The sequence below is a fragment of the Rhinolophus sinicus genome, chromosome 17 (genome assembly GCF_057876585.1).
Source record: "Rhinolophus sinicus isolate RSI-liver-muscle chromosome 17, RSI-T2T, whole genome shotgun sequence".
Classification (NCBI taxonomy): Eukaryota; Metazoa; Chordata; class Mammalia; order Chiroptera; family Rhinolophidae; genus Rhinolophus; species Rhinolophus sinicus.
This window is the reverse complement of record NC_142517.1, coordinates 29,695,486-29,713,647: the sequence shown is the minus strand read 5'-3', so window position 1 is coordinate 29,713,647 and position 18,162 is coordinate 29,695,486. Positions and strand designations below refer to the sequence as shown.

Below are 18,162 nucleotides of genomic sequence, written 5' to 3'. Positions count from 1 at the left end.
TATACTATAAAAACCAAAGGAGTTATTTGTTCATTTATTCATCCATTTATTCAATAAGTATGGTCATAGCTTGCTTTTAGATAGTATACAGAATGCTTCACAAACGTCTTTTCTTTTTTTTGAATTTATTTTTAGTCTCAGCTGTACAAAACGATATAATAGTTAGACATTTACACCCCTCACACACAGTGATAAATCCCCCCCCGAATCTACTACCTCTCTGACTTCAAATATAGCTGTTACAATTCCATTGACTATATTCTCTATGTTGTACTCCATATCCCATGACTATACACACACACACACACACACACACACACACACGCACGCACACACCCATATTGGGGGGGTGCCAAAAAAATGTATACACATTTTAAGAAAGGAAAAAAGTGTGTATATATATATGTATGTGTGTGTGTGTGTGTGTGTGTGTGTGTGTGTGTGTATACATATTTAATTATACTTGATATTCAACTTCAGCTCCAGGTGTAAACATCTTTTCATTCAGCCCAACAATAGCATTGGGAGACTTGTAGGAAAAATAATTATGTTTATCATGTGATTGTTACCAAGTTTCTATTTGTTCAGTATCTGCTATATAACAGGCAGTTAGCTAAACACTTTTATAAGTTGTCATTTTCAAATAAGGAGACTAATGCTTCAGGAGTTAAGCTTATTAAGATCATATGTCAGATAGGTGGTGAAACCAAATTTACGATCCTGATTTTTCTAGCCAAAACCCCTCTTTTATGCTATGCTGCTACTGTTTTTCAGATTGGAAACGTTAGATGACTTTCCCAAATCGCAGAGCTAATAAATGACAGAACTTGTACTTATACTTAGGATTCCTCAATTCATTTATTGTGATACCTACAATAAAGTTTTATTGAATGCTTACTCTGTGCTAGATGCTGGGAAAACAGTCTCTGCTTTCCAGTGAGGGATACAGAAATTATGTGAATAGTTTCAGAACAATGAGTCAACTGCTGTCATAGAAATATATTACAAAGTTACTGGGAAACTGAAGACGCTGTTTAAAATGAGTACCTATCTCCCTATTTAAAAATATTTAATGTTTTATATGTTAACAAATATCCATTTTATTTGTCTTTTAGTACAAAGAACTGGAATACACCACTTATATTTGATCTCAAAGAAGGAACTGTTAGTTTAATTCTGCAGGCAGAAAGGTAATTTGTTTATTATGTTTGACTATTGAATTTGGGGTTAAAATACTTCAAGTCACAGTAAAGCACTCTTTAAAGCGTGCCATGTACAGAATGGTACATTATTTGGAATCAATCTGTTTCTACTGTTTATTTTAAAAGAAAAAAAGTAAGAGAATAGATCTTAGATCAACGGTTCTGAAATTTTTGGACTCAGAATTGCCTTGCATACTTAAAAAGATATCGAGGGATATATATATATATATCTCCCTATACATGTATGTATGTGTATATATGTCTATATATATATACACATTTATATATGTGTGTGTATATATATGTATATGTATGTATACATAAATACATATACATATATATACACATTTAATTATAGTTGACATTCAACTTTAGCTCCAGGTGTAAACATCTTTTCATTCAGCCCAACAATAACTGGGAGACTTGTGGGAAAAATAATTATGTTTATCATGTGATTGTTATCAAAGTTTCTGTTTGTTCAGTATCTGCTACATAACAGGCAGTTATCTAAATACTTTCGTAAGTTGTCATTTTCAAATAAGGTATATGTATCACCATTTACTATATTAGAAATTAAAATTGAGATTTAAAAGTTATTAATTTATTTAAAGTGATGAGAATAAACTCATAACAAGTAAATATCGGAGTAATGACATAAGAATGAGAGTGAAACAGGCTAATTACTATGAAATAGTTTTGACCTCATGGTCCCTCTATTTTCTATTCTGTTCTGTTTTTGTTTTTAAATACTAGTTGCAACTCATTTATTTTACGAGCCATTACTAGGCTGTGACCTCAAGTTTGAAAAATAATATTCTGTGCAGACAGGACTGAGAAATTTCAGACCAATTAACTGGACTAAGGACGGAGTAGTTGTTACTCAGGAACCCACACTTTTCCACGAGCACTATCAATCAGCCCATCAAGTACAGTGATACCCTACTGAATCACAAGTTAAACAAGAGAGCTGCAACCCAGTAAAACGTGGAACAAATATGAAAATATAATAGATAATTACTTAAAATAGCTCCCTATGAAAATCTTTGCACCAAAACCATGTATCATTTTATTCCTCATCCCTTTACTCACCACCTCGGCAGCTCTTAATAGTGTTTATTATCAGGTTTGCTGGCCCACAGCCTTTTATAAATAGCAAACCAGCAGAATGGTGCTGATGGGCTGTTAGAGGCTGGCACAGTGACAGGAAGAAAAGTGACTGCCTGGCAAGGGAGCACAGAGGAAACTTAAAGCACAGAACTGTGGAGCTGGGTGGCATTATTCTGCGGCACCAACAGATTCTCATGAGTATCAAAGCTATCAGTTAACTAGTTACTGGAAAGAATGATCATCATATTAATGACCCTGAGTGATCAAGAAATAATTGTGTTAAATTTTGTATCATCTGTTTGATGATATTAAAATAGGCTTTATTTATTTAGTTCTATCATAAATTTAAAAAACGATATCTTTGTTCCTTAAAAGGTATGATGTCAGCTATCTAAAAAACCATGTTTCATGTGGTGAAGGAACAAGACTTTACTTTGGGTGATGAGCACACAATGCAATATACAGATGATGTATTAGAGAATTGTACCCTTGAAACCTATATAATTTTATTAACCAACGTCACCACAATAAATTTAATAAAAATTTTAAAAAAGTAAACATATTTCGGAAGTTCTTTTTATTCGAACAGTTCCAAATAAATTTATTTGTGCATTATTTATAAATATGTATTTATTGACTATTCTCTTAGTAAAGGCATATTTTAATGGAATAAATTATTAGGTAATTAAAGCATATTTTATTTACTACCTATTGCTAGTTTTATTTGTACATTTAGATATGTTTGCCCCTTGAAACACAGTGTTTACTCACAAGTAGGTTAAAAGTTATAGTATCTTGTTTAGAAGAGAAAATGCTTTTAGTACTGAGACTAAGAAAGAATATATACTAATATGATGTGTCATTTTGTCAACATTAGCAAATATTTTTTTTTATACACTAATATGTAAGGGTCAGACCCTTCAATTAAATAAACTAGACTAATACTCACGTATTAATTTAATTAAAGTGTATATTTGGTATTCGTTATATACTAACTTTTCATTGGTTTTGTTTATTTCCTATTTGTTTCCATAGCAAGAAAGAACAATTAGTTATTCCTGAATAAAGAAATAGTTCTGAATCAAGGATATTAAAATCTTGAATATAAGATTTAAAAAGTAATAATGCTAATAACCTTTCACTAAATAAAGTTCCAGTAAACCCCCCCCCCAAAAAAAGCAATGTGTTCACCATTGAGGAAATAGGCACTCCAGTATAGCAGTATTATGAGTGTAAATCAATACAACCTTTCAAAGGGCAGTTTAACAATATATATTTAAGTTTTAAAAGTAGTTGCATTTATTGAAGTTGTACTAAGAAAGTAAATAAGGTAGATGTACAGAGATGTGTTGGACATCCTTTAAAACAGTAAGTAATTTGAAATAAAAGTCCATTAGGAATGAGTTAACTAAGCAAAGTTATGTTATATTCATAATTTGTTTGCCATAAGCTATCTTTACGGAGGTAGGATTGCAAAAGATCTTTTGCTTTCTCTGTATTATTTGAATTGTTTTTTGCAATGTTTATAAATTTTCAAAGAAAAATGTAGCCATAAATATTTGCATTTTGACTTAACAAAAAATTAGCTACACAGAACTCTTATGCCTTGAATACAGCTGTCAACACCGATGTGTTGTTTTAGATATTGAGACAGGAGAGTTAGCATGTCCCTAGGTAGACAGGGAGGTCCCTGGTGGGATAAACAAAAGACAGCCATTGCCTAAAACTCCAGGTTTTGAAATCACTCCTTTGCTCCAGAACATAATGTAACAAGGCCATGTGGTTAATCATAAAATTCCTTTTGGCCTGACAAACGGAGTTGATCTGATAGATAAGAGTGGGTTACTTTGCTAATTCCTTTAGGATGGGCAAGCAGAGCAAACCTGGTAGATGAATTTCATTAGAAGGCACCAGTTCCCTTCTTCAAACAGTTCCGTTCTTGAAACAGCTCCACTACCCCAAACAGGCAAGGGAAAGTACAAAAGTAAGAGCTTTTGCCTCAGTCACGGGGCACCCCCATTCGGGACCCCTTCTCACTCGGGAGCTCTAACTCTTTGCTTTCAATAAACTATCCTCTTTTTAAAACTCTTTGCCTCTCCCTGGTCCGTGTTTCCATTCTTCGGCTTCACAAGACACGATCCTGTCCCACACCCAGAAACTGCCGGCAGATCCAACATCATCTACATGATTTGGGGACTCACAGGAACAATATTCCTACATCAATATGACATTTACTGATAGTCACCATATTATTTTAAAGTCAAAGCATCTTATTTTAATAAATGCTGACCCTGAGGTTAACTTTTGAGTCATTTTCACTGTTTTAGACTTTAACCAGTATTTAATCTTTAATTATCTTTAACATAATCTTTAATTGTGAAACATATTAATATACGGTTTCATGAAACAAGTAGCATCTGGCATTACAATAACTGAATTGTAAATGGTAAGATTTTTCTTACAGCTTTTTTTTTTTATAGAGATGCTTCTTTAGGAAAGGAAATAAATTGCAACTATAATATAAAAGAAGTCAAAATTTTAGTATATAGAATTGTGATTATGGGCATTTTCATTTTTCTTCTATCTCCATCAAAAACCTAAAAACAAACCAAAATAGCCAGTGTTGACTTTTCAGGTTATTTGTATATTTCATTCTGTATATATCTATGTACTTACTATTTTAATTTTAAGATTCAGATTTTTCCAAAGGATAGACTATTCTGATATAAAAATATAGTAAACTGTTATTTGTGAATATATTTTTATTCTCTATTTTTTAGACATTTTCTTCTTGTAAATGGTAGTGGTATCTATTTATATTCTTACGAAGGGCGCTTCATTTCTTCTCCAAAATTTCCTGGAATGAGAACAGATATTCTGAATGCACAGACTGTGTCTCTGAGTAACGATACCATAGCAATAAAAGATAAAGCTGATGAAAAAAGTAAGTACATTTTTATAATGTGCTATGTCCAATTTCCATTCAATGTGTTAACACTAAAATTTTCATACATTAACTTTCATTTTCTCATCTATTAATGTTAACTTTATATGAAACCATTATAAGCTTCCTAATTTGTCCTAATTATGAACCAATGAAAGAACTAAAGTTGTCATACTATCTGTAAAGTTGTCATACTCAATTGATGGAACAAATAGATTGTTGTCATAATAATAACAGCTTAGTGGTAAGGAATAAATCTTTACTTATTCAGTAGCTGTTGGTAGAGAGATTAAATTCAAGATTGTGAGTCTGAAAAGAGTAAGTTAATTTTTAAGTTTACTGATCTTTTTAAAAACATTCCCTTTTTCTTCATTTGGTAATAGTAAATATTGTGCTTCATTGTACTATTTATTTTGCTGATATATATTTTAAATTAAGAAAGAGGAAAGTTATGAATAATTTTAAATGTTCATATAAAAATCTAGACCACATTAGTATTTATAAATAAATATGTCAGGTGTTTTGCAATTGCATGGTACAGTGAAACCATTTTATTAAGGCATTGCTGTATCACAGTTTATTTATGCAACAAATATTTTTGAGTGTTTACTGTGTGCCAAGCACTTTTTTAGAAGTTGATGATACAATAATGAACAAGACTGACAGACAAATGTATTTTTTAAATAGTCAGCTAATGATTCATGTGAGTAAATAGAGAATTCTGGAGGTGAGGGAGAGGAATGACCATCTCAAGTGCAAGGTTCTAAGGTGAGAATGACTGGCATGGAAAAGGAACTGCTGGAGGGCTATGTGACAAAGTCCCCAGAGTTAGAGTCACAGGACAGGAGGACAGAGAGCGAGATAAGCATGAGCCACATCATGTAAAGACTTGGCCATGGAAAGGATGTGGGCATGAGGGAATGAGAGGAGGCAAGCACAGTGTCCTAGGTTTTCATCCTGGATGAAGGAGATTGGAAGACAGGGCAGGAGGAAGTGTAGAGGAAGTCCACAAACCAAGAGTTCTGTTTTCGTCAGGATAAGTTCAAATGTGTCTTAGACACCTGAGCATGGATGGTGAGTAAACAGTAAGATAAACAAGCCCAGGGCTCAGGAGAGAGGTGGGGACTAGAGAAAATCTGGATGTCATTGTTGTACAGTGCCATGGCACTGAATGAAGTCACCTAGGAAGTAGGTATATCGAGAGAAGAGGACCAGAGTGAGCACATCAATATCTAGAGATGGGTAAGAGGAGGAGGAGCCAGTCGGGTGAGAGTGAGAGTGAGTTATCCCTGAAGCCTCGTGGAAAAATACTGTTTTTCTCTGTTAATACATATTACTAAACATTGTTCATTACTGTGACTATTACCAAACAAAAAAATCTGACCTGACTGTTAATTTTATTAGTTCACTCCATGGAAGACCTAATTCAGGAGCTGCGAAACTGTCCCACTTTTAAAACTTCTCTGCTTTGAGATAGCATCACCTCTCTTACTAATGGGAAACACAGTTCTCCTAAATAAAGCTATTCCGGTCTCTTCATGCCTTAGGCCTTCTCTGAGAGAGGACATTTGGTAATTGTTTTGTTTTTAAGGACTTCCTTTCTAGCTAAAGAAGAAGAAAAGAGAATGAAGTAAAATAGAACGGAGATAGCAGACAGATTTAAGATGGCTGTGTAATTGTTAACGATAATTAGGAAGTCAGGTTTTTGTCTTCAATAAACTTAACATTTGAAAAATCCTAGTGATCACTATGAGTTGTTTATACTTTTCTTATTCAGCACCACATATTTTAGGTAGAAGCTCTAATAAACAGGTATGTTTCCAACTGAACATACCTTATTCTGAATTTTTCTATAGTTAATTTACATCTGAAGCATATTCCATTATTCTTTAATCCTTTGATGATTCATAGATTTTGACAGTTAGAAAAAATTAGGAACATTTTTCAGAAATACGGATTTATATGCCAATAAATTTTGTTTTTCTTACATACACTTTGATTGTTGAACAAGATAATCATGTAATTTCATTTTGCTGTAAATAGAAAAATCAAAAAGAGTAAAATTGTAGAACTGATATAAAATGAGGGAAAGTATTTTCCTTGTGTTCCTTTTTAAAGAAACTAGTGGAGGTATATGCTAACAATCGAAAACACAATTGCAATATCTGAATCTTTAAAATTTCCTTTCAAAGGGACCATCCACAAGTGAAATCAGTGGTTCATTTATAATTTGAGAGTCCCTTTATAGGCAGGATTCTTGAACCAAGTACAGTATTCTATGTTATAGTAGGTGCCCAATAAGTACATGTTAAATGGATGTGAATTCCCCTTTGAGTGATTGGTTAAGTAGCAGAGGTACTGCTTTTGACTTCCTTCTTCCCATTCACTTTGCACAGATACGCTATGTGATTAATGTGGGTGATTATTTGAAACAAATGTCTGGGTATGGGCGGAGTAGGAGTTAGAGAGCAGTTACATATGTTTAGAAGCAACTCTTTCAGCTCCCAACTCTTTCCTTGTTCTTTCTGTCAGTTTCTATTACATGTTAACACTAAAATACAGGTCCAGCCTCCTATAGATCAGGGCCACTTACAGTTATGGAAAGAAGTTGACGAGTTTATCCTCATACTTCCAGCTCATTGTAATACACGCAGTCAGCAAAAGGATGGAAGGCTTTTTTTTTTTTAAAGATACTTGTATAGCTATGAAAATAACTAGGTTTCGCCAAGCCCAAAGCATTTTTTTAAATGGAAGCCAAAATTTTCTAATTTTGTTTCTACACTTAATTAAAAATGGTTATATGTTTTTCTTTTTCTTCTTTCTCAGTATAATTGGCAATTTTAAAAGATGCACCTGATTTCCTCTGAATATAACCAGTGACGTCAAATTTAATATCCTAAGGTTTACTAAAAGCTTCTAATAAATATACTATTAATAAAAGTGTGATCTTCTGGCATTTAAATATCATGTTAGACATATTTTAGCATTTTTATGATCTTTATAAATTGTCCGTGCTTTTCTTTTCTGACTACTCTCTTTAAATGCCATTTCTGTCTTTTCATTTTTGTAATCCTATATGTGTTCAGTCATATAAAATTACTCCATTTGGGATGAATTATGGACAGAAGTAACTCTGGAATTACTTTAAAACAAACACTCCAACAATATTTTCAAGAGGAAAGAACCGCTGCCAATACTACTGTCATGTTTGAGATTAGGAAAAGCCTTTGGTGAAACAGAAAAGGGGGCCAAAGCATTTGTTCTACCAGGAGTACCCCTGTGAGCATAACAAAGACTTTCCTGTCACTAAGGAAATTCCAAGAGTACAGGCTCTCTGCCAGGAACCCAGGACAGAGAGGAGACACACTCTTTATCCCACCGTGGTCTACTGACCACAGGGAACTGGACGGTGCCTAGCACATTGCCCGCCTTGTATATAGTAGGCACTTGACATGTGTTTCCTTTGTGAAATACAATTGTGATGTTATATTGGTCTACATCGGAGTTATCAAAATTACAAACTACATCCAGATTTGGACTTGCCATTGTTGATCTTATGGAGCATTGAGGCCATACCATTACAAACAGTTCAAATTAGGGAATGTGTGTTTTCAGGAAGAAGTACTTAGTCCCACCGTTTTCACTGAGAATTCTGACCCCACTAATAAGTAGGGATGGGGTGCTGCTGCCGCTCTTCTGTGCTGCTCATGGAGATACTCCGGGGGGCGCAGAGTTAAACAGTTTCTCATGAGGATTATGGTAATTCCACTGAAATGTACCAATAAAAATTGTAATACATTAACTGATGTTCTCCTTTTTTTCCCCAAGTAATCTTCCTCTTTGAGGCATCAACTGGAAAACCATTAGGTGATGGAAAGCTTCTTTCTCATAAGGTAATGAGCATTAGCTATTTCTAATGTAAATAGCCACTATTTATTTACTTCCTTTTTAATATTAATGTTTTCACTTTAAGAAGAAAAACATAGGAACTAGTTTTATATTTAAAGCCAGTGTTCATTCTACAGAGTGTTTTGCCTAAAAATGTCACCGTTGAAGACTAAGCACTAGTGAACTGTAATACAATGCTATAAATGCAAATTAACTGAAGAAAAGGGTCTGATTTATATGTCTATTGTCCAGGTTCTTTACTGCTTTTCAATAGAATGTTCTATCTTAATTAAAGTTGTAGCACCTGTCGGTAAATAAAAATGTGTTTATATTTCTAAACAGCTTGTGGTTTTTCCATTGACCTGCCCTTTGCCAGCATTTTCTTCAGATTTTAGCATTATAGTTAAATTGGGGGGGAAAAGTGCAAAAATACCCTGAATTGTGAATTGTTTATTCGTTTCTGATTTTTAGCCTTAAAATAAACAAAGGAGCACTTTTATTATTTTTCTAATAAGTGATATGTTAGGGTCTAAAAATGCTTTTAACTTTATTGTTCAGTGCTGCTAGTGAAGTGTTACTCTATATGTTATTTTTTTCTTTTTGTAATCATTTTCAATTTGAATAACACACATTCATATGATTCAGAAATCAAAAGCATCAATTATACATTGAAAAAGTCTCCCTGCTACACCTATTCCTCATTATTATTGTTGCTTTTCACCAAGTAAGTAACCACTGCCACTAATCTCCTATATATCCTTCCAGAGGTTTTTAGTGCATATACAAACAAAACTATATGTTTTTTCTTCGCTCCTGCACAAAAGTGTAACATATAACTCTGTACCTTGCTTTTCTCACACAACACTATTTCTGGAGATCTTTCCATATCAACATATAAAGTGCTTTCCCAATAATCCCCTACCCCTCCACCTCCCCCTCTCGACACACACATATAGTATAACATTTTATGGATATATCAGAATTTAACCTGTGCCAAAATGATAGACATTTGTTTTCAGTCTTTTGCTATTACAATGTTACCAAGATTACTTACCTTACATATGTATCTTCTTGCACAAGTGTTAGTGTATCTGTGGGATAAATTCTTGAAATGCTGTTGCTGGGTCAAAGGACATGAGTGTTAGTAAGTATTGTCAAGTTCTCTTACAAAGAGATATACCAATTTATGTTCTCACTAGTAATACATGAGATGCCTTCTTCCTCACAGCCTCTCCTTTATAATCATTTTAAATCAAGACTATATAAGCAGAATTTTTCCTTTACAGTAGGATTAAGCATACATAAAGGGAATAAATTGCCACTTTTTCAAAGATACAGTCATTATTTTTGTTAGTAGCATTGAAATGAAGAGTCATTTAGTAAGGTTTAATAAACATTTCTTTTAATGTGATAATTCTTTTTCTGGAATCCTTCCTAAGTGTAAGAAAGTTACAGTTTCATTATTGTAGGAATGGAGGTGACTTCCTCATCTCACGCTTCACTCAGTTGCACAGGATATTTTTATCTCTTTGCCTCGTATATAATACAAAGGATTTTCAAATTTGGGTTGCTATAGAAAAAGCCAATCTATTTTATTTTATCGTATATGAAGAAACTGAAACCCAAGTAAATAACAGAACCAAAACTAGAACTCAAGTCTGACTTTTCCTGAATGAATAGTAATGTAGGGCAAGGGAGAAGGTTCAAGTGGACATGAAGCTGCTTTCATGTCCTGCTACAAAGAGTGACCCGGGAGGAACAAAACAACAGTGGACAGAAGAGGCCTGGACAAGAGGAAGTGAAAAAGCCCTGCTGAATTAAGAGGGGATGAGGAGGAGGAAACACTCCCCACCGTGTACAAATGCATTATTATTATGGTCAATCTTCAATTTTGAATTTCTTAGAGAGGAGAATCCTATCTGTTTAACAGTGTTTAAAAAAACGTTCTAGGTACTTTTGATGGGGATGACAAGTAATTTATTGTAAAGATCAGTTTCTATGAAAGGTTTCCATTTTGGAAATATCTAGAATTACATTTCATGCATAAATGGATATAAATGGAACATTCTTTTCTTCTTTAAAATGCAATTGATGGGGGCAGCCAGATGGCTCAGTTGGTTAGAGCGCGCGCTCTCAACAACAAGGTTGCCAGTTCAATTCCCACATGGGATGGTGGGCTGTGCCCCCTGCAACTGAGATTGAAAACGGCAACTGGACTTGGAGCTGAGCTGCACCCTCCACAACTAGACTGAAGGACGACTTGGATCTGATGTGCCCTGGAGAAACACACTGTTCCCCAATATTCCCCAATAAAATAAAATAAAATAAATACAATTGATGGAATTTCCAAAGACAAGAAGAATTTGTAAAAAAAAGTGTATTATGAGCTGGTATATGGCTTATCCTGATCCATCAACTTGGATGAGGCTTTATGTGTGGGTTTTTTTGTTTTTGTTTTTAGTTTCCAGTAATTTTTTTATAGAGTTATGATAGTATACTTAGATACAGTAACTTGGTGTGCTCATGATTCTTGTTGAATTCATAGATCTTAGCAAGTCTTCAGACATAGTAAGCAGTAAACAAATCCCTCTTGGATTGAATTGAAATAAATCCATACTGAAACATTTCCAAATTATAAGGAAATTCATTTCACTAGCTAGTATAATAGAGTAATGCTGTATGCCAGAAATACTTTACTATTGTAGACAGATCACTAATTGTGCAGTCAGAAGTCTGGGTTGTCAATTCCAGATATGCTTGTTACCAGCTTTTTCTGAGCAAAATCACTTAATGGCTATGGATCTCAGTCTTCTCATCTGCAAAGTAAGTATAATACCCACATCAAAAGATTGTTTCCTGTTTTGCAAGAAATGACTATGAAAGAATCTATAAAATTTAAGGCTCTTAAGAACATAAGATATCTCCATAAATCAACTCTTACAAATCTTTAAAGTATAAGCAATCTACTTAAATTTTGGTATGAGAAGCTTAATCAAAGTAGACCTTATGGGATACCCAGAGTTGCCTCACTCTTTCATCCTGACTACTAAGATGCAAGTGTTTCTCAGCTTGCAGAGTTTCAAAATATATATTATTGTATAGTGTTTTAAGGAGCATCTTTCCCTGGTAAACAAACAAAAAATGTACATGTTACTATAGCTTTTGAATTATTAGTGTATTAGCAGTTCAAAGTTATTTAACAAGGACATTTTATCACTATAAGTACTGGAGTGATATTTAATTGATCTTTAAACAAACACTCTTTAATTAAAATACTTAAAATGATCTAATGTTAAGCACTAAAACTAATCCAGTATTTTCATTTTTTTTTTATTTTAGAATGAAATATTGGAAATTGCTCTGGATCAAAAAGGACTTACCAATGATAGAAAAATTGCTTTCATTGATAAAAATAGAGATCTCTATATCACCTCAGTGAAACGATTTGGGAAGGAAGAACAAATTATCAAACTTGGTAAAATAATTGTAATACATTTAAAATTACTTTCAATGTTCTTAGATCTACTCTGTCATATATTATACTAAATAGCTTACTTGTTTGAATGAATCTATGAATAATGCTTTGATATCATAACATTTATTACCTACTTAACTCCATTTTAATGGCAAGTCTTTATCTGCCACAACTAAATTGGCATGGAAGAAAGACTTGCATGATAAAAATATAATAGTTCTGGGAAGGCTATTCAAATATTTCCATAAATTCTTATGTGAATTTTTGTACCTGTTTTCACCTTTATATGATCAGAAAATAGAGTCAGTCCTACCAGAAATTAGATGGGGTCTTGCATGACAACTGATTTTAAAGATATATTTTTAATACAATACCGTGGAACTAACAGTACATTAATTCTCTTAAAAATAAGGAACAATGGTACATACTTTGGCGTGGAGTGACACATGCAATATCCTGTGTGGACTTCAAGACACTCGATTAACAGTGTGGTATTACCCCAATACGGTTTATGTGGACAGAGACATTTTGCCTAAAACATTATATGAAAGGGATGCAAGGTAACATTTTACTGCATAGAATTGTTTATTGTGGTAAATAAAACTCTTAAGAATGTCACATTTTTTACTCTAATTTCAATCCTGCAAGATATCTTTCACTTTACTCAGTAAACTAATTTGTTCAGCTAAAGTTAGCTTAGTGAGACTTAAGTGATGGAACCGAGTTGCAAGTGTTGTACAATACTGTTATAGTTATTTATTTGTTCCTTATATGAATGTAATTTCCAAGCTTAATGTTGTTTAATGGTACCTCAGGTTTTCTTTTTTCTTTTGTCAATGTGGCTTAGTGATTTTAATGTCTCTTAATAACTCTTCAGAGTTTTCAGTGTTCCCCAGCCTTGTAACTACCTTTCCTATGTCCCAGATTATCATGGACCCTAAAACTTCCAGGAATGTATGTATTCTAAAATTGAATTCAACTTAAAATTGAATTTTTAAATTAATCTTAGAGATAGAAAAAATATATGAAATTATTGAAAAGCTTTTTTTAAATTTTATATTCTTCAGAAAATTAAATGCATTTATATTTCTAAATTCTCTTAGGAAATAGTAAGATCTCCCACTCTTGACAAAATAGGAATACAAAGGCTTCTGAACTCTAAAACTTAGCTTAATCTTGCAAATCTATTTTGAGTTCATTTTTAATATTCAAGTTCACAACCTTAGCCAAACCAGAGGCATCATTTAAAAAGTATTTAAACTAATGAAGAGAAGTTAGTCACCTCTTTTTATGATTATAAAATCTTGAAATCAACTTAATTTTTAATGGTTTACTTTAACACTTCTAAAAGCTGAAGCTAAGTGATTTAATGATTTGTGTGATTTATCTTAAGACTGAGGAAAAAAGGTCATTTCAAATACTTCTAGGACTAGCTCTCACGTATGTAATAATTTTACCATATTAAACTGTATATTTTGCTCCAAGTGTATAAAGCAGGTTACATTCAAATGTTTATTTGAATATATACATTCTTCCTGGAGTTAACTATTTTGGAGGTTTGAGACTTCATATGTATGTCAGGGGTCAACCCTCAAATTTAATATATACGAAAAATTTTGCTCAGAATATAAATTACACTTTGCTTTTTTTTTCCCCAACAGTGAATTTAGTAAAAATCCCCATATTGTGAGTTTTGTTGGAAATCAGGTAACTATAAGAAGAGCTGATGGTTCACTGGTTCACATCAGCATATCACCATATCCTGCTATTCTCCATGAATATGTAAGCAGTTCAAAATGGGAAGATGCTGTAAGACTTTGTCGCTTTGTTAAGGTACTTCACATTTAAGATCCATAGTTGTGTATACGTCGTTTATATTACTATATAATATTATTATATAATGTTAGTATTATGTTACACAATGTCTTTGCGCAAGATGAGAAATGATAACAGTTAAGGGCTGGAAAATATGCAATTGGGATCTTGTCTCTTTTTATAAGTGAAGACGTGAATAATGTAGGTGGATAGATGCTTTGTAGTTTATTTTCTGAAGAAGCTATCATTTAAATGTATAGGTTCTTAATATTGATACATATAAAAGTCTTCTGTGGAACTATTTTAAAAAGTCAGGTTTCCACATTCTACCCTCACAAAGATTCTAATTTCTTACATCTGGGGAGAGGCCTGGGCATAGTTTCTAAATTCCTCAGATGATGCCTACAGCTAAGGTTAAGAATCTGCTTTAGGTCAGCATTTCCCAACTTGGTTGAATTCAGTATTTTCCAAATATGTTTGACCACAGAACTCTTTTATTGAACATTGGTTAACATCCCTTAGAGTACACTTTAGTGGAATGACTTGTTGATGCTTTTCCTTACAGTGGGTTAGTGATGACAGTCTGCTATAATAGCCTTATCTAAGAGCCTCATTGTTCCTTAAGTTCCCTACAAGCTATGGTCTTTAACATCTCATCAAAAAGACTGGAGGGTTTAAGCCTTGTTATCTTAAAAGTATATTGTAAGTTCAAAAACCAAGCTTTGATAATTAGAAAAGAAATTTTTCAAAAAAATTGATTTAAAAGAAGCTCTTTATGTGTTATTAATATAATTTAACAAAGTAGCCACAATGAAATTTCCATATCATTAATTTATTCAATTATTAGTTCTTTCGGTGCCATACTCGGTAACTTTTTAAAATAAAAATAAAAATATAATTGTGTTATATTTTAAATCAGTATATTTTAAGGCAGTTCAACCATGTAGTTGAGATAATTATTCTCATATTTTATTTTAGGAGCAAACCATGTGGGCTTGCCTAGCTGCTATGGCAGTTGCTAATCGAGATATGACTACTGCCGAAATAGCCTACGCAGCAATTGGTGAAGTAAGTAATGTTTACTTATTTGTATGTATGTGTGTGTATTTCTTACCATAATTTATTATATTTCTGTTATTATCCGCTTCAAATATTTTTTCTTTTATTAGATTGATAAGGTTCAATACATCAAATCTATAAAAGATCTTCCGTCTAAAGAATCAAAAATGGCCCACATATTAATGTTCAGTGGGAACATGCAGGAGGCTGAAATAGTACTTCTTCAGGCTGGCCTTGTTTATCAAGCAATCCAGATCAATATTAATCTCTACAACTGGGAAAGGTAATAAAATGGTTTTTTATCAATTTCAAAACCTGATTGATCTTGTTCTTTTACCTACCACTTGAGTAAATTACATTTTCCACTATACTTAATAGTTTCCAAATACCACAAAAAAATTTGTTTATATTTGTGAGTAGTTTGCCATTAAAGATTTATGCCTTCTCTGAACTTGTAATGGACCAGAAGTTGGGGTGTGAAGAAGAAAAGAAAGTCTAGGATGTCTCCCAAATTTCTGATTTTAGTAACCGGATAGATGAAAATACTAATATTGGCAGACTTGGAAGGGAATATAATGAGTTCAGTTTTAGGCATGTTGGACTTGAAATATTTGTGAAGAAATATGTGATAACAGTTGATTAAATGGACCAGGAGCTCATGAGAAAGATTTGAACTGGAGCTATAGATTTTGGAGTCATCAGGAAATGGTTGGTAGTTGAAGCCAAAAGAATTTATGCAATTGCCTAAGCACTGTGTGGAGTGAGAAGACATCAGCTACATTTATGGGATGGTAGAAAGAAGAGAAATCCACTGAACGACTCTGGTAAAGCAGTCTGGCAGAGAAGAGCCAAGAGAGGTTTGTGATGCTAAGGAAGACAGATGATAGGATTTGTAGTAAGGAGTGTTTGCTAGTAACCTTCCCCCCACCATTAGGCTTTGGGACAGATTGCTTTCTAAGACAAAGTAGCATGCTGCTCTTCCCTATGATATGTTAAGTTAAGCTCTCTCAGGTGTGTGTCTCTTAGTGACCGAGATTGTACTGCTTATAAACACCTGTAGTTACTATGTTATAAAATCGGTGTGCCTACGTTTCCAGGTTAGAAGTGTTTTTCCTCATCTTTGTTTGTCTCTGGCCTCAAAAATAACCCATAAATCTTTTAATTACACACCCCTTATTCTATAATTCCTTTTGATTAGAATGTTTATAGATATCCTATCTGTACCTTTCCCTTGAATAGAAGTAACAAAAATGGTTAATTTTGTCGTTGTCATACTGTACTCTAATTTGTACACTAGTGATCTATATAATTACAATTCAGCCACTGTTTATGTCTTTTATGGACACAGATTTGTTGTCATTGTTTAACTGTACAAAGGATCAGGGAAGATGTTTTCGGTTCTACAGACATGAATAAGTCACTGTCCTTGTTCTCAATTTATTCTTAATTCATTATTTTAAAGTAGCTAGTTTGGAAAGAGACAGCATCTGCTGAAAAATCTATGTTAAATAACTAATAAAATTGTGTATTCTGTTACCAATCTATGCATTCCATGAGAAATAGGATAGAATAATGTTTACAGCATTCTTTCAACTAATATTTTTGAGAAAATATTTATGTTGGTAAATGTTAGACAGTACTATTTGTGTAGCTCTCTGAACACTGTACACTATCTTTAAAAAAAATTAATGATCTTTAATGTAAAAAGCTTTCAACCTAGTTAGGAATTCCATTTTATTGTCATTAGTAATAGTAAATTGAGTGAAACTAGACTACTATCTTATACCATACACAAAAATTAGCTCAAAATGGGTTAAAGACTTGAATGTAAGACCTGAAACAATGTAATACATAGAAGAAAACATAGGCGCTAAGTTATGGACATTGATCTCAGAGGTGTTTTTGTGAACTTGATCCCAAAGGCAAGAGAAGCAAAAGCAAAATAAATGAATGGAACTACATCAAACAAAAAAGCTTCTGTGCAGTAAAAGAAACCATCATCAAAACAAAGAGGCAACCAGCTGAATGGGGGAAGATATTTGTAAATGATACTTCCAATAAGGGGCTAATATTCAAAATATATCTGAGTAGAACTCAACAACCAAAAAACAAACAATCTGATTTAAAAATGGGCAGAAGAACTAAATAGACACTTTTCCCAGGAAGACATACAGAGGACCAACAGACGGGGAAATGCAAATCAGAACCGCAATGACCATATCACTTAATTAAATTAAGTGCTTTAATTTAAAAAAAATAAAATAAAATTATAAGACAGTAAAACAATAATTGTGGAGCCTCTATTTATTGAGTGCTATGACATACCAGGAATTGTTTTAAACGCTTTCCATATATCATCTCATTTTGTCATCACAGCTTTTTACAAATGAGGAAACTGAAGCTTACTCAGAAGTTGGTAGCAAGTGTAGGATATGAACTTAGTCTTCTAATATCAAAGAGGACCTGAATTATCTCAGTATCACCAAGCAACTAGCTATGTACTATTTATATTTTTTATTGGATTGCTGTTTATCTCTTTCATTATTTGTGCAGATAATTCCATCATCTTTCCCCTTTCAGATTATATATTTATGGAAGGACAGAAACATTTCATATTATATACACATAGTAGGTGCTTAACATTCATGCTCTTAATCTTTGTGCAATACTCT

At 33.0% G+C, this 18,162-nt stretch overlaps 1 protein-coding gene across 2 annotated transcripts in view; it reads left to right on the top strand.

Annotated features, from left to right (window-relative positions):
• Positions 1-18,162, top strand: part of IFT80 (intraflagellar transport 80) — a 106,946-nt gene that overhangs the window by 76,435 nt on the left and 12,349 nt on the right. For both annotated transcript variants that reach the window (XM_088794011.1, XM_019732028.3), the window contains 8 exons: positions 1,116-1,190; positions 5,090-5,253; positions 9,082-9,146; positions 12,481-12,616; positions 13,029-13,176; positions 14,278-14,449; positions 15,410-15,499; positions 15,601-15,773. In XM_088794011.1, coding sequence (XP_088650137.1) covers positions 1,116-1,190; positions 5,090-5,253; positions 9,082-9,146; positions 12,481-12,616; positions 13,029-13,176; positions 14,278-14,449; positions 15,410-15,499; positions 15,601-15,773 — 1,023 coding nt within the window. The remainder of the gene's footprint in view (positions 1-1,115; positions 1,191-5,089; positions 5,254-9,081; positions 9,147-12,480; positions 12,617-13,028; positions 13,177-14,277; positions 14,450-15,409; positions 15,500-15,600; positions 15,774-18,162) is intronic.